We start from the raw sequence: 15,685 nt of genomic DNA, 5'->3' as shown, positions 1-15,685 counted from the left end.
AAAAAAAAAAAAAAAAAAAAGACTACGAAAGTTGTCCTTGTGGAGAGCAGAAAGGAAATGGTAAGTGATTTTACTTTTAAGGAAAAGCAAAAGGTGAGAAGGCAAACAGTGAACAAAAGAGACAAGAATACTCAGGTAGAAATCTCGGGGATGTCCTGGAATCACTCATTAGCTCTAATGACGTGTTTGAATAGCTCGTCAGTGGTTTTCCCCATGTGTAACTTATCCAAATATCTGAATAACCCAAGAGCAATGCACAACTGGAAGATGAGTCATTCAGCCAGTAATCAATGAGATTAAGGGAAATTCTATTTGCCTATGAACTTTGACACAGTTTAAATTTATTTCATATTCTTCCTAGCAAGTACTACTAATTCACATTTGCACATGTTTGTTTCTGCTGCCATAATTAAACAAATAATAGAAAGCTGAATGTGCTCAGAACTTTTCTATTCTTAAAAAATATACAACAGTCTAATGATGTAGAATCGTTGGTATAGGATAAATAGCATGTGTTACTACTACTGAGTGCAAGGATTTGGGTTTGAATCCTGGCTTCATCACATAAACTGCATAGTTCTGTTAAGTTAGTGAACTTTTTTGAACTTCAGTTTTCTCACCTGTAAATATTTCTTCTTCTCTAAAGTTACTGTACAGACTGTATAAGTAAATGGTAGCGATGACATAAAACACATAAACAATTGACTATTTACTGTTTAAGTACAGTAACAATATTTATTGCATACCTATTGGATGTGAACTATTGTGGAAAATTTAAAAAGAGTGTCCTGTCCCTCAAAAAATTCTAATGTGGCTTAAACAGACACTGATATGAAAAGCTAAATACCACAAGAACACTACAAGTGTAGGATTAACAGTCAAGTGTGTGCCAGGGTTAGTAAGTGTTATAAATACAAAGGAAGAAAAGATAAATGCAGACTACTTGAGTTAGCCTTGAAGGAAAAAACAAACAGACAAACAAAAACAGGATTTTGAAATAGAAATACTTTTTAGATGAAGGGAGAAAGGAAGCATCTGTACAGAGCTGGTAAGTAGCTGACTCTGGCTGAAGAAGTTTTTTATTTTTGTGTTTGCACTGTAGAAGAAAGCAAGAAGAGATGTGTCCTGAAAGGTAGGTTTTGGCCAAACTATGGAGGAATCACTTTCAGGGAAGGGGGAACTGCAGAAGGTTTTTGCACAGAGGAGCAACATGATTAAAGTAGTGTTTTGAAAAGCTTAACCTGGCAAAAGCGTGGAGAAAAGGACGGAAATGGGTGGGGAGGACTCAGGGAAAACAGTTAAAAGGTAATCGGGAGACTGAAGTTGAGGTGTTAAAGGTCTGACCAAGATAGAATTGGTGGAAAAGGAACAGCAGAGGCAGATGTGAGAAATGGGGCACGACAGGACTAGTGACTGATCAGACCAAGGTTAGGGTGAGAGAGGAGACAAAATCAGCCTTCATCTCTTCAGTCTGTGTGGCAGGAAAAGAGGAAAGTCACAAAAGGAAACTCAAGTGTGGAATTGGGGGCTACAAGGGAAGAAGCATTTACGCAGCATTTGATTTTTGACCCAATGAATTTGAGTTCATAATGGCACATTACTTCGAAATGTCTCATACCAGTTGGGTACATTGACCTGGCATTTCAAAGAGTAGTCAGGATAAAAGAAAACAAATTGGGAGTCACTTGGGAAAGGGATTACAGCTAAGGCTGAGGACAAAAAAAATCCCATCAGGGTCACTGATAAAGGCCCTTGTCCTCCCTCAGAAGAAAGACATGGGCCTCAGGGCAGGAATATAGGTTTCCTGGTACTATGGGGACTGTAAGCTTTTTCTCCTCATGGTAAAGAAAGGACATGAAATCTGGCTTTAACATCCAGGAGCCCACTTGCTATTCACAAAAATCCTCTGAAAGGCAGCACACAGTGAAGAGGTGTCTGTGGACAGAGAGAGATGCAATCTTGGGTATGAAAAGGTCCACGATGCAGTACGAACTAAGGTGGGGAGAGCCTCCCTTGGGGGACAGTGCCCTTGTCAGCTCCCCTTCCCCACTCTCCATTCTCTGCACCTGTCTCACGTTTCCCCCCCCTATTAAGAAGATAAAAAAGAATCTATCCTTTTCTTTCAAAATTAGCATCAGAATTAAATATAGATGATGGTAAATTATTTTTCAAGTCTATAAGAACGTTTAAAACTTTGCCGGGCGTGGTGGCGCACACCTGTAATCCCAGCACTCAGGAGGCTGAGGCAGGAGGATTGCTGTGAGTTCGAGACCAGTCTGGGCTACATAGTGAGTTCCAGGTCAGTCTCATATACATAGTGAGACCCTGTCTCAAAAAACCAAAACCAAACAAAACAAAAACAAGAATGTTTAAAACTTCGATGGCTTTCATAGATACAACTGGTAATTGCAATTCTCCTGCCTCAGCCTCTTGAACAGCTGGGATCATAAACATGTGCCACCACACCCAGCTTCACTTCTTGTTTTCTAATAGCCACATGTAGTTTCTCTGACTGCAGGTGTAGAAGCCATGTACTATAAACACAATGGCGAGGGACTTAAGAAGAAATCACATCAAAAATTTCTGTTTCCAGCTGACCAAAGTGGCACATGCCTGTAATCCCAGCACTGGGGAGGCTGAGGCACGAAGATCACAAGTTTGACCCCAGCCTGGACAACGTAGCAAATTCAAGCCCAGCCTGGGCTACAAAGCAAGACTCTATGTCAAAAATGATAATAATGATAATAATAATAATTCTATGTCCAAAGGGCTGGCCCATGTTTAGATGTAGTATATGGGAACGGGGGGATAAACCAGTTATTAGGCCATGGAATATGGTAAATGCAGAAAAGTTATTAATTTATGATAAGACCTTTCATCTAAAGTGCAATGGCTGCTGGGGCATCTACTCTACTAACGTTTTTTTTCACTTTCTAAAGACACTGTAACTTGGCACAGTATTTTACTCTTCTAAATACCTTTGGCCACTTTTCTCATTTTACATGGTAAACAGTTAAATAAAAAAAGATAAGCATTTATACAGTATGAATCTACAAAGGATTTAAGAGTATTGTCATTAATACTGAAGAATATAATCTTGCTATTCATTGTTTCCGTCAACATGCAAAGAATCACACTGCTAGTTAAAGCACTGGTCCATCAACAGGGATGCTTGCTTTTGAGACAATCTGAGTTAACTGCTAATTCAAATCTTCTAAGCAAATCCACTGCCAGCATAAATGCAGTCAACTAATTACAGAAAAACAAAACAAATCTCACGTTTAGATCAGCTGTGTAGGTACCTCAAGCCACATGCATTTCACTCTTCCAATTATAAGTCTCCAAAAGAAAATCCTGCACTCCTGAGTGCAGGAAATCACATTTTACTTCCCTGCAGCTGCTTCACAGCTGAGGAAAATGCAAAAACACAGAGGAAATGTGCCTGGAGATCTTGTTAACAAAGAGTGGAAATCCCCTCACTCCTCCACTCCCAATTAGCACTGTTGAGGACAGAAGCTCTCAGGTTCAAATTTCCTCTCATGGAAGGCCTAGCCATACCACAGTTAACCCAAGTTTGCCGCCTTCACTTAAAGCTGGAGTAGCTGCACACCGTCCACATTGCTGCATTTAAAAGCTACAGTTTTCACTACACAATGAATTAACATGTACAAGGTTTTGTTCCATTTTTTAACTCCAGAGCAAATAAATGTTAATACCCTTTTCAAAAGCAAAAGCAATGCAGTACAGTAGGAAACCTCTCCAGAGTTGACTGTGAATCTAAATTAGCTGTTCTATACTATTAAGAAATTTCATCTTTATGTGCATTTTAAAAATGGAAAAAAGAACATGTTACTACGTGCAAATGACATGACAATTTTCGATATCTGAAAAATATTATTTGCTTAAAGGAGATTTTCTATAGTGACATTTCTGACTGGTTTCATTTTTTTCTAATGACTACACACACACACACACACACACACACACACACACACACACGTTTAGGTGAGGAAATATACTTTAAAAGATGTTGCCTTAGCATGAAAATCACTAAGGATGCACTGTTTTACAATATTCCTCTTTATAACTTTTATCCCGAAAGCACATGGGTATTTAGCATCAGCTTTTGAAAGAGTTTTACAATGGAAATTTCAAATCTATGCAAAAGAAGACAGTATAATATGATAAATCTTCAGATTTCATAAACTTTATCAACTCATGCCAATCTTGTTTCACATTTGTTCCGTTCCCTACTTCCCAGTTATATTTGAAGCCCATCTCAGATACCACATTGTTCCATCCATAAGCACTGGTGTTTAGCTCTGCAATACAGACTTAAGTCACTAGCATTATTACCCCTAAATAAAAATCTACAATAATTTCTTAAGGGCCAGGAATTTAGCTCAGTGGTTCCACCTCCAGCCTTGCAAGTGTAAGGACCTGAATTCGATCCCTGGTACCCCCTCCCAAATGTTGGGCCCATAACAAGAATTGCAAAAATCTACAATAATTTCTTAATATCTCCAAATAACTGGAATTTAAATATCCCTGATTTCTGACATTAGAAACCAAGGGCCCAATCTGGTTCATACACTGCTATATCTTAAACTGCTTTCAATCTATTGGTTACTACTTTATTGCAAGAGTCTGGGTTGTGTGTCTTGCAGTTTCCCAGACTGGATTTGGGGAATGTATTATTGATTGGTAATTTAACATATTCCTATCTCTCTCTCTCTCTCTGGCATTGGGAAGCAGGGGACTAGACAGGAGGCTATTGCAGCTGTCCACTCTAGAGATGATGCAGCTTAGATTAAAAAAAAAAAAAGTGGTAGTAACACAGGTGGTGAGAAGTAGTCAGAGAAATCTGAAGGAAATCAGCAAGATTTTCTGGCAGATTGGAGGTAGAACCTGAAGAAAAGAGGGCAGTCAAGGATGATGCTGGCCTTTTTGACCTAAATAACTAGAAGAAAGCTCTATTTAGATAGACAGGGAAGACTCAAGGAGGGGCCCTTGTATAAGGTGTCTGTGTGTGGAGATCTGAGAAGACTTGTGCGTTTACTCTCAATCTCTCTGCAGCTATTCTTTCACATTGGCAGTTTTCCCTCTGAAGTAAGTTGTCAGTGTTCACTAGGAGCACTGTTGTTTCTAATTTATCTTATTTACACTAGTCTATTCTCTAGGAAGACTAAATAGAAAAACACTAAAATCAATACATTTAGTGGACAACTCAAGAAAATCTAAATCAGAAATCTGAGGCAGGATTTTTAAAGGAAAAGACAACTAAAAGTGTGGTCACTCTGAATAGTGCCTCACATTCAATACATCACATTATCTAAAATTCACTTAGGAGATGGTGATTTACAATTCACAATACTTTTCCAATAAACACAAATTTATTTTTGAAAAGGGATTAGTTCCCAAGACTAAAGGCACAGTGGAGTTATAACAGTAACAGTACCAACATGAACTGGAGGGAGAAAAATGATGACTTTCTCTTGCCTTTGGTGCAAGAAGTCAGGTTTCTCCTTTGCACATTCCCCCTTTTTCAAACTTCACAAATGGAAATTTATTCTTCTATTTTCAGCACTCTAATCCATACAAACTTCCCACTCTGGCATCACTCTTGATCAGCCCTAAAAATCACCACTCCAACTCTGAAACAGCAGCAATCAAACACCACATACAAGGGCTGGGGATTTAGCTCAGTGGTTCCACCACCTGCTTCACAAGCACAAGGACCCGAGTTCAATCCCCAGTACCAAAAAAAACCCAAAACCACAAAAAAACCTAAAAAACCAAACACCACCTACAGCCATATGCCACTATTCCCCTGCAACAATGAACTCAGCTAGGCAGTAAGAAGACTGTGTATTGCATATAACTAAACCTCGTAAAGACTGGATTTCTGGAGGATTTCAGTGAGTGCTAGAAAAGAGAAAATGAAAAAGAATGAAGAAATAAGGGAAGTATTTGACAATAAGAAAGCCACTAATAGGAGTGAATCTGCTTCTTCTTTTTACCATTCCTGTACTTATGAATACACTGATTTTTCTAGAAGGGTCACCTTTTAGCCAGAATCCTTGCACTGCCACATCAGGAGGACCCAGAGATCAATGGGTGCATTTTGGTTTTTCAAGTGTGAATTTGAGGAAGAAGGAAAGAGGAAAGTATTAGCAATTAATTCTTAAGCATGCATTGAACAAAATATTCTTAAGTTGAGAACTTTATGTATTAATGGTTAATGGGCTTTTATAAATAGATACTTTAAAAACCCATGGTTTAAGACCATACTTTACAGTAAATTTATTTCTGATTTTTTTAATCACTAAGCTTCCAAAGGTCACCATTTACCACACAGATTTATTTAAATCTAGGGGAAAATTCATAGTTCATTTTAGCAGTAACAAGATCTCCAAACTCAGAGAGAAAGAAGTTTCTGGAGACTGTGAGATGAGCTCAGTTCAAGCCTTTCAGTTTGCAGCTGCTACTCCTAATCACTGTTGGGATCTCTGCTCTTTAAAGAACAAAACAAAAGAAAAACCCTAAAGCCTATACTAGATCAATTTTTATTATACTGACATTTCATTTGGGTTGTATGTCCTGTCTTAAATTGGTACTTAAGAGAAACACCAGAAAGCCTCCCCTCTGTCAATTAACAGAAGAGATATTAACAAGCAAGACAAATGGTTGATTTAAACTTAACCCTAAGAACTTAAAACTACATATGCAATTTGCCTTTTGCTTTTTTTTTCAGAGACAAGAATCCTATGTTATTAAACTTTTATTTAAAGTGTTAAGTCACAGGATTATGGGGACTATGATTGTGTTTTAAGTTTCATTATAAGTTCAAAATGAATGGACCATTATGGGTGGTTCTATCTTTCTTTATAGTTGAATTCTTATGTGAGAAACAGAATGTGAAAAAAAGCCTGACTACAGTTTAGTGTTATTATTAAGAATGAAGAACCATAAGAGGAAAAAGAACTTAATATGACACTAACACTATTCATATAGTTCCTATTCCCATTCTCCAAGTCTACTTTTTTTCCCCCAGCACTGGGGCTTAAACCCACAGGTGCTCTTCGGCCACTGAGTTACAACTCCAGCCCCCAACTCCCCTATTAGACAAGGTCTTGATAATTGCTCAGAGTTGCTCAGGCACAATTCCAGTTTGAGATCCTCCTGTCTCAGCCTCCCTCAACAGGGATGTAACAATGTGCCAACCTCTAAGCCCACTTTTTCATTGATAGCGACTCAATGTCATTAAATTAGTGGACCAATATTATTTAGAGTCTTGCTTTGTTCATTTAAAAACACACACATAGCTCTCATCTCACTTAATATTACTAACCTAACTGAAACATAAATGATAGATGTTTTTCAATTTAAAAGAAGCTCGCCCAAGCTCTTTAACCTAACTGATCTGGCCATAATTTAGAATAATTTTTGTTACACTATTGCCATCTGCTGGCTGTTTTTTCTAAGTGCAGCAAACATCTAAAAGAAAAGCTAAAAATTTACCTTTCAGAACTGAGTTTTCTCCCAAAATTCTCCCACAAGAAAGAAGCTACCACACATTAGGGTTTTCAGGTTCTCACATTAGAAGCAAGAATTCTGAATCCTGGCTACACTTTCAGATTCAGTGGGTGCCTCTGAAAGTCCCAAAGCCTGGACCTCTCAGTCTGAGAAATTAAAGAAGAATCTTTAAGGCATGAGAATGAAGCTAACTACAGACTGAGAAAACATTTGTAAAATGTTTATCTGGCATAAGACATGGATCTAAAATTATATATGAACAATTGTTTGTTTGCTGCAGTGCTACGGATCAGACCTAGGGCCTTGTGCGAAGCTAGGCAAGTTCTCTAGCCCTAAGCCATCCCCAGCCCTTAAACAGCTCTTAAAACTCAGTAAGAACACAACCCACTTTTTAAGATTGGCAAAAGATTTAAAAAAACACTTCACCCAGGAAAATATGTGGATGGTAAGTAAGCACACACAAAGATGTGAGACAGCTGTCGTTAGGAAAATGTAAATTAAAATGTCACACACATACCTACCATAGCACTCAACCATTCCTGTCCTAGAGAGGGAAAAGAAAAACTGAAGTAGATTGAATAGCGAGTGTTCCCTCAAACTGCGTGTCCACCAGGAACCTCTGAGAGTGACATTATTTCAAGATGTAATTAGATAAAATGAGGTCATACTGATTAGGATAGGCCCTAAATCCAAGGACTGGAGACCTTGCTAAGAAGAAGAGCTCAACTGGGCATGGTGGCACATGCCTGTGACCCCAGCACTCAGGAGACTGAGGCAGGATTGCCATTTCAGGCCAGCTTGGGCTCCAGAGTTGAGGGCCTGCCTGAACTACATGGTGAGGCCCTGTCTCAAAAAAACAAAAGAAGAAATGCTGAGGCAAGAGGACCCCAAGTTTGATCCCCTTCCAGGCAACTTAGCAAACTCCCCTTAAAATAGAAATGTTTGGGGATATAGCTTAGTGGTAGAGCAACCCTGGGTTCAATCCCAACTACAGGGGTGGTGGGGCAGAGATGCCATAAAGAAATACAAATGCATAATGGTCACATGAAGACAGAGGCAAAGAAAGTAGCGAAAGCCAAGGAATACCAACATGAATCAGATATACTAGAATTTGCATTTTAACAAGATTTTCAGGTGGTTCATGGGCATAAAATCTGAGAAGCCCTGTACAAGGTTAATCACCTAGGCTTTTTAAAAAGTCACATCATAAAAGCAAGCAAAAAAAGGCTCAGGAAGCCAAGCATGGTGGTGCACACTTGTAATCCCAGCAAGTGGGAGGCTGAAGCAGGAAGATCGCTGCAAATTCAAGGCCAGTGTAGGCTACACTGTGAGTTCAAGGCCAGCCTGAACTATGTACCTAGTGAGACCCTGTCTCAAAAATCAAAGAAATAAAAAAATTTTTAAAAGGCTCAGGGGACTGTTCTGGATTTAGAGAGACATATCAAATCAATACAACGAATGAAACTAGACTGAATTCTGGAACAGAAAAAAAAGTGCTAAAAAGTACATTTGAAGAGATTAACTAGAAAATTTTGAATATGTACTTTTTATTAGTTGATACTGAATTAAGGTTAGTTTTCTTTGATTGTAGTATTTAGTTACAAAGAATTTCTTTCTTTTTTCCTGTGTTACTGGGAAATGAATCTAGGGTCTTTCCCTATTTAAACCCCTAAGCTTTTTTTTTTTAATTTTGAGACAAGGTCTCACTAAATTACTCAGGCTAAGATTGAATTGACAATCTTCCTGCCTCAAGTCTCCCAGAGTACTGGCGTGTCAGGCCTGTGCCATCCCATCCAGCACAAAGAATTTTTATTCTTAAGAGATACAAGCTGGACTATTTAAGGTCATACATTATTATTTGTACAGCTTACTTTTTTTGTGGTACTGAGGATTTGCCTATTGATAAAATGACAGCACTTATTAAATAATGCTAAGTACATTCGTTATCTTTATTTCATTTTTTTCTATTTCTCTTTATCTCATTTAATGGTTACAACCACCTCATAAGATACTATTTTATTACTATTTTATGAATATAAAGATTGAGACCCTCAGAGATAAAATCTTCCCACAGATGCTTCCCACTGACCCCAAAACCTTTTCAGTACATTCAACTGCCTCTATTACAGTGACAGTTCACAGTTCCATATATATACATATGTGACAACCAACTGGCAAAGTAAGTTATGTAAATGACAACAAATTAGCTTAGATATTTCAGTATGTATCTTCTAAAAATAAGAAAACTCTTTGTGCTGGATGTGGTGACACAGTCTGAAATCTAACCATTCTGGGAGGCTGAGGCAGGAAGACAGCAAGTTCAATCCCAGCTTGGACAAGATGTTCAAACTTTTTAGTATATGTGCTGCTGAAGTGGGCACCGAGGTGTTCTAACTTTATGGAAAAGATTTTGACTTTATTTGGATGAGTGAAGGTATTTTACATGACCTAGGGATATTTTCTGAAAATTACAAAGCAAGATAAGAAGGCAAAGTAATTTTTACTTCTCATCTTTGTTCAGTAACTGAAAAACAAAGGATTCAGTGATGATGGGCAGACTTTTCCTAAGGATGACCAAAAGAAAAGCACGTTACCTCTTCAACTTAATCTTAATACCTACCATAAAGTACCAAGGATTAGTAAAATAAAGGTATTATAAATGATAGTCCATTCAATTTGACAATGAAAACAAATTACCCTAAATTGTCTGGTCTAGAAAAATCGTGAGAAACCACAATGGTTTCATAGGTGTTTCCTGAGTGTAATTTTCTAGAAGCATTTAAAGAAATAATCATCAATCATCCTTTTAGTTTAGTGCATTTATTACACCCACATGTAACAAGACCAACTGCAACAGATGATACTATAACAAATTACTCTATGAAATTGAAAGTCATCTCGGCTCCATGTTTTTTCCCACAAAATGTTTTGTTCCAGAAATGTAAGTTTGTGCTTCTGGGCAGTTCCTACCCAATGTATCAAAATGTTTTATAACTTTCTGAACCATGTGATCTCTCAATAATGTTGTTAGCTCCACTCCTTTCAGGAATGTTCTTTAACTCCACCCCCTGACCCTGTGATGGAGCTCTCCTGCCCCATAGATCCCTATATAAGGAGGCTCCCCTATATAAGGAGGCTCCCATTTATAGTCAAACTTTGGAGTACAAACTCTGAGCCCACAGGTGTAAAAAAAAAGGTTTTTCTCCACTTCTTCGAGTGACCTTCAGATTCTCAAGTGATCAAACTGCAGTAGCTTTGACACTGAGCTGTAACACTCAGCTGTGCCTCAGAGCTGTAACACTTGGCTAATAGCACAGAGCTATTCCACTTTGCCACAACAATCTCTGGAGAGTTCACAATTGTAGCCACAGGTTAAATGCATCCTACTGCTGTTTTCATGAAAACTTTTAATAGAACACAGCCATACTCATTCACCTATGTATTTATATACTGTCTATGGCTATTACAATAGCACAAGTTGCAAGAGAGACCATTTGGCCACAAAACCTAAAATATTTACTATCTTGCCTTTACAGAAAAAAATCTGCTGGCCCCTGTTCTAGACTAGCAATCCAAGAGCACAATAAAGCCCATTAGACTCACCTGAGGCGTCGTCTTTCTATACTGGTCACCACCATCTATCACATCCCTCATGATTTTTTCTTTGAGAAAGTCATATTCTTCTGGACTCAGCTGTATAGACTCAATGGTGTTTCCACAGGCTGAACACTGGCCACTGCAATTAGAATTTTTTAATGTATGGAAAATTAACTTTTCTAAAATGAATAATTCTAACACAGTAAACTAAAAGGTATTAAGAACATTAAAACCTTTATGATGGTCACATGCACTTGATTCTTCCTGAAAACATCACATATTTGGTGTGCCAGAAAATCAAAGAGTAGACTGCTGAGCATCTAGATGAGATTTTTTTTTTTTGGTGCTGGAGATCAAACTCAGGCCCTTGCACTTGCAAGGCAGGTAGCAGAACCATGGAGCCAAATCCCAGGCCCCAGATGAGATTTGTAAAATAATTCCTAAAACACAACTGAGCCCCAAATCTCTAGGAGGAAAATATTTGTGTCTTCATATAGCATCACAACATCAACAAGAAAAACAGTTTGAACACTACAAAGTCTTCATATGCAAAACATGACTTTTTTTTTAAAATGGTACCGGGGATCAAACTCAGGCCCTTGCTCTTGCAAGGCAGGTGGCAGGAATCACTGAGCCAAATCTCCAGCCCCAAAACATGATTTTTTTTCGCCTCAGGTACTCTAATCATAAACTCTTAATTATCCTGTCCCTAAAGCATTCTTAAATATTTTTAAATCAACAACAAACCCTATTGAATCTGAATAAAACAAGTTAAAAACAACTATTGGCTTTTACCTTGTCTGGATTGTAGTAAATTGGCCTTTCCATTGTTTTCCAGGAATACTACAAAAAAATAAATCACAAAGCCAAATCATCAGAAGGTTACATTCTCATTGGGCAAAAAATATTCACTATATGTAAAAACTCTGTAAGCAAGAGCTTTCAAAAGTGCAGTATACTTCCCTAGAATGGTTTAATGCCAAGAGCGGTTGTTGCACTGTGACAGGATGAAGGAGCAGATGGGCTCCTACTCCAGATTGCCTTCCTCCTTTTGGTTCTCCCGCATCTTTTCCAAGTCTAAATACACCTCCATTGGTGCTCCACAGAAAGAAGATGACCTCTAAACCAAACTCATCTCTGACCTTTCCAGAGAGTTGCCAAATTGCTCCTGTTCAGAGTAATTTCTCTCCTCTCTCATACTTCTCTCTTATAGGCCACTGCTTCTTAACTGTCAAGAATTATATTCTTTTTTTTTTTCTTTTCTTTCTTTTTTTGAGACAAGGTCTAGCTACATAGTTCAGGCTGGTCTTGAACTCACTATGTAGCCCAGATTGGCCTCAAACCGCAATCCTCCTGCCTCAGCCTCCTGAGTGCTGAAATTACAGGTGTGTGCCACCATGCCCAGCTAGGAATCATATTCTTAATTATGCTGAGAAGGCCATCATAACAGATTTTATATCACAAAACACTGCCTAGCCTAACTGGAGGCATTCAAAAACTAACTGTCAATTTATTTGCTCAATCAATTTATCTTTTTCTCTTACATATATTACTATCAGTTCCTATCGATTGTATGGTCTTTTCTCCTTCCCCAGTTCTTAATTCAGGACCTTAATGCCTCTCACCCAAACCTAATTGCATTCAAACAGATAACTTTGTTTCTGGTCTCCTCACTGTTTTGGCAATTATCTTTCTAAAATCCACTCCAAAATCAGCATTCTTGATAACAGAATAAAGTCAAAGATTTAAGTTAAGCATAATTACTACTTCAAAGCTCTGTAAACATGATGTACGAGCACAATATCCCATCACTAGATTTCAGAGAAACTTCTGAAAATATTAAGATGGCCTAAAGACAGATCCAGTCAAATGCTATGAAGTGGTACCTTGGTTATCACTTAATTATTTTGGTTGCAGAATTTGTTCCAGAATCCGGTTGCAATTAGAATCCAATGAATTCTGCTATCCGAATTATGGAAAGAATTAAGGTTGTGACCAAGGTACCACTGTATTCTTTTCTTGAAAGCTCAGTGGGAAGGCCCAGTTGAGACCCCGGTACCCCCGGTACCATGAAAAAAAAAAGTGCTCTGTAGGGCCGGGAATTTAGCTCAGTGGCAGCATGCCTGCCTCGCAAGTGCAAGGTCCTCAGTTCAATCCCTGGTACCAAAAAAAAAAAAAAAAAAAAAAAAAAAAAAAAAAAAAAAAAAAAAAAAAAAAAAAAAAAAAAAAAAAGTGCTCTGTAATTTCCATCCCCCCACCCCAGGGATCCAACTCAGGACCTTGGACTTGCGAGGTAGGGGCAGTGCCACTGAGCTCAATCCCGGACCCCACATAATTTCCTTTTTATGTGAAGGGAACAGATTAGCATAAAATGTCTATGCTACTACACACTCTGCTACTTTTTTTTTCCCCAAGTGCTGAGGATTAAACCAGGATTCAAGCATGCTAAACAAATCAAATAACTCTATAGAGCTATACCCACCAGCCCTATGCTACTACTTGTTTTAAGCAGAAAGACTGTTGTCTTAAAGGGAAAATAAATCTTACCTAGAGAGGGAAAAAGGTTTAATCTGAATAAAATAATTTTCAGCAACAAAAAGGGCTTTTTAATAGTTATAAAAATATATAGTTACCAAAAACATATACAACATAAAAGTCAAAATTACCTCTCAAACCATGTTTTTATACTGAGTGCAAGCGACTCCCCGGGATACAGATGGTTATTTCTTAAATACAAAAGAATGTCTAGTAGTTTGTTGGAATAGTGATCATCCTTTATGTCTTTTCCAAAGTCAAAGAGAGCTTTTAAAGTTTCCAACCTAGGAGTAAGTTTAAGACTTAGCAATTCCTGATATAAATTCCAAGCGATGTTCACATCTCGATGAAGGAGGGCTCCCTGGATACAGTCATCATAGTTGTTTACTGAAGGGGTCATGACTTTTTTAAAGTCTTCTAATAGCTGGAAAGCCTCTCTCCATCTGTCTGACTGGATTAATCCCCGGATGAGAAGAGTGTAAGCCCCAGGTTCTAAACTCCTGTATCTGGCTTTCATAATTTCATAGACATCAATAACTTCTGATGTCTGCTTATGGAAGACACAGAGATACAAATATCTGACCAATAAATTATAGTCTACAATACCATTGTTTTTTGCTGCTACCCATGACAAGAGAGATTTAGCCACATCTACAGAGCTGTTGCTACAACACATCTGTGAGCTGATCCAGTTTTCAAAATTGCCCTTTCCTGTGTAATCTTCCTTAAATTTATCCCACTCCTCTGAATTCAAAGGTTTTGTTGGGAGTTGAATATTGTCCTTAAGTAACAAGGTGTGATCTTTACTGTGAGCATTCATCTGTGATCTCTTCTTAGCTTCTCCAGCAGCAAAAAGATGAGGATGAGAAGAATTTTGCATAATTCTGTCTTCATCTCCTTTCTTGACAAATCTGACCTTGGCAGCCAACACATTCGTTGCTTTGGTATTTTGTGGTGACATTTTAAGAAAGAACCACCTCTGTTGGTTCCTGATGCCACAGTCTGTGAGAAAGAGAGAGAGGTAGAAGTGCCCTGGGCCTAGCCCAAGGCACGGCAGCTTGCTCTTCCAAAGCTTAGAAAAGCTTCGAATACTAGACAAACAGAAGGTCATTATGCAGTGAGACCAGCACGAGACAGTTAAAAAAACCCTTACTTCTATAGCAATATTAAAAGAATTGAAATTGGAGGCAAAATGTGATTATTTAAAAGGAGACTGTCTCTTCTTTACAAGCAGATTAAGGCTCTGCTTTTGTGGAACTACTTAACATCGAGGGCAGGTGAGTTTTCTTCATTAAACAACCATGGGGGGGACCTTAACATGGGTCATCAGCCCTAAATTTGGAAACAGTGCGGGAATCCTCTGAGGCCTGTTACATTCCAGCCCGAAGACCTGAGGAAAAAAAGCACAGTTTGACTCAGGTGGATCACTATTTTGAAAATGGGCGGATCCCATAGGAACTAGAAGACGAATAAAAAACAATTTAAAAAAACCCGTTTCAAGGAACCGCCAATCCCAGCCCCACCAGCAAGAACGCTAGCGAACAAAGTCTAGAGGCCTCTTCCCGAATTACAATTCTACCCAGGCCGCAAAACTCGCCTGATGTGGGTAAAAAGGAGTCGGGGAGGTGGGGAGTCACCTGAGCCCAACTACTCGGGTAAAGAAACAAGGTACAGGAGGGGCACCGACTTGAGTGATTACAGAGAGCTGACCAACTCCACTCCATTCAACTACTCACCACCTCACTCGTGCGCGAGGAACGCAAAAATACGGTGGAAACTACATCTCCCACAACGCACCGCGTCGGGCCTGGCGCGCGGTGTGGACTGAACTGAACGCCGGCGATCTGGTTCGGCGAGGAGCGTGCTGAGGAAGCTAGTTTTTACAGGCAGAGGCAATGGGCAACCGCGGGCGCTCCTGTTACATTCAGGGGGCCGTTAAGGCCCGCCAAATCAATGCAAAAAAGAATCGTAAAGAAGGGGAGTCTCTCAAACCGGAAACGCTCCTGGAGTTCTGAAT

The 15,685-nt window shown here is 38.8% G+C and overlaps 1 protein-coding gene across 1 annotated transcript in view; it reads right to left on the bottom strand.

The window, feature by feature from the left end:
• The window catches only part of Prorp (protein only RNase P catalytic subunit), a 101,180-nt gene extending 85,684 nt beyond the window's left edge, over window positions 1-15,496 (bottom strand). Inside the window, exons 1-4 of the mRNA XM_010633608.3 lie at window positions 15,405-15,496; window positions 13,800-15,058; window positions 11,929-11,976; window positions 11,140-11,272 (exon numbers count right to left, since the gene is read on the bottom strand). Of these exons, the coding sequence (XP_010631910.1) occupies window positions 11,140-11,272; window positions 11,929-11,976; window positions 13,800-14,779 (1,161 nt within the window). The 5' untranslated portion in view covers window positions 14,780-15,058; window positions 15,405-15,496. The remainder of the gene's footprint in view (window positions 1-11,139; window positions 11,273-11,928; window positions 11,977-13,799; window positions 15,059-15,404) is intronic.
• Window positions 15,497-15,685: the final 189 nt, after the last annotated feature.

Source organism: Fukomys damarensis, unplaced genomic scaffold, assembly GCF_012274545.1.
Source record: "Fukomys damarensis isolate Sample0158 unplaced genomic scaffold, DMR_v1.0_HiC HiC_scaffold_17, whole genome shotgun sequence".
In the NCBI taxonomy this organism is placed as follows: domain Eukaryota; kingdom Metazoa; phylum Chordata; class Mammalia; order Rodentia; family Bathyergidae; genus Fukomys; species Fukomys damarensis.
The sequence above is the reverse complement of the archived record's forward strand: the minus strand, read 5'-3'. Positions and strand labels throughout refer to the sequence as shown.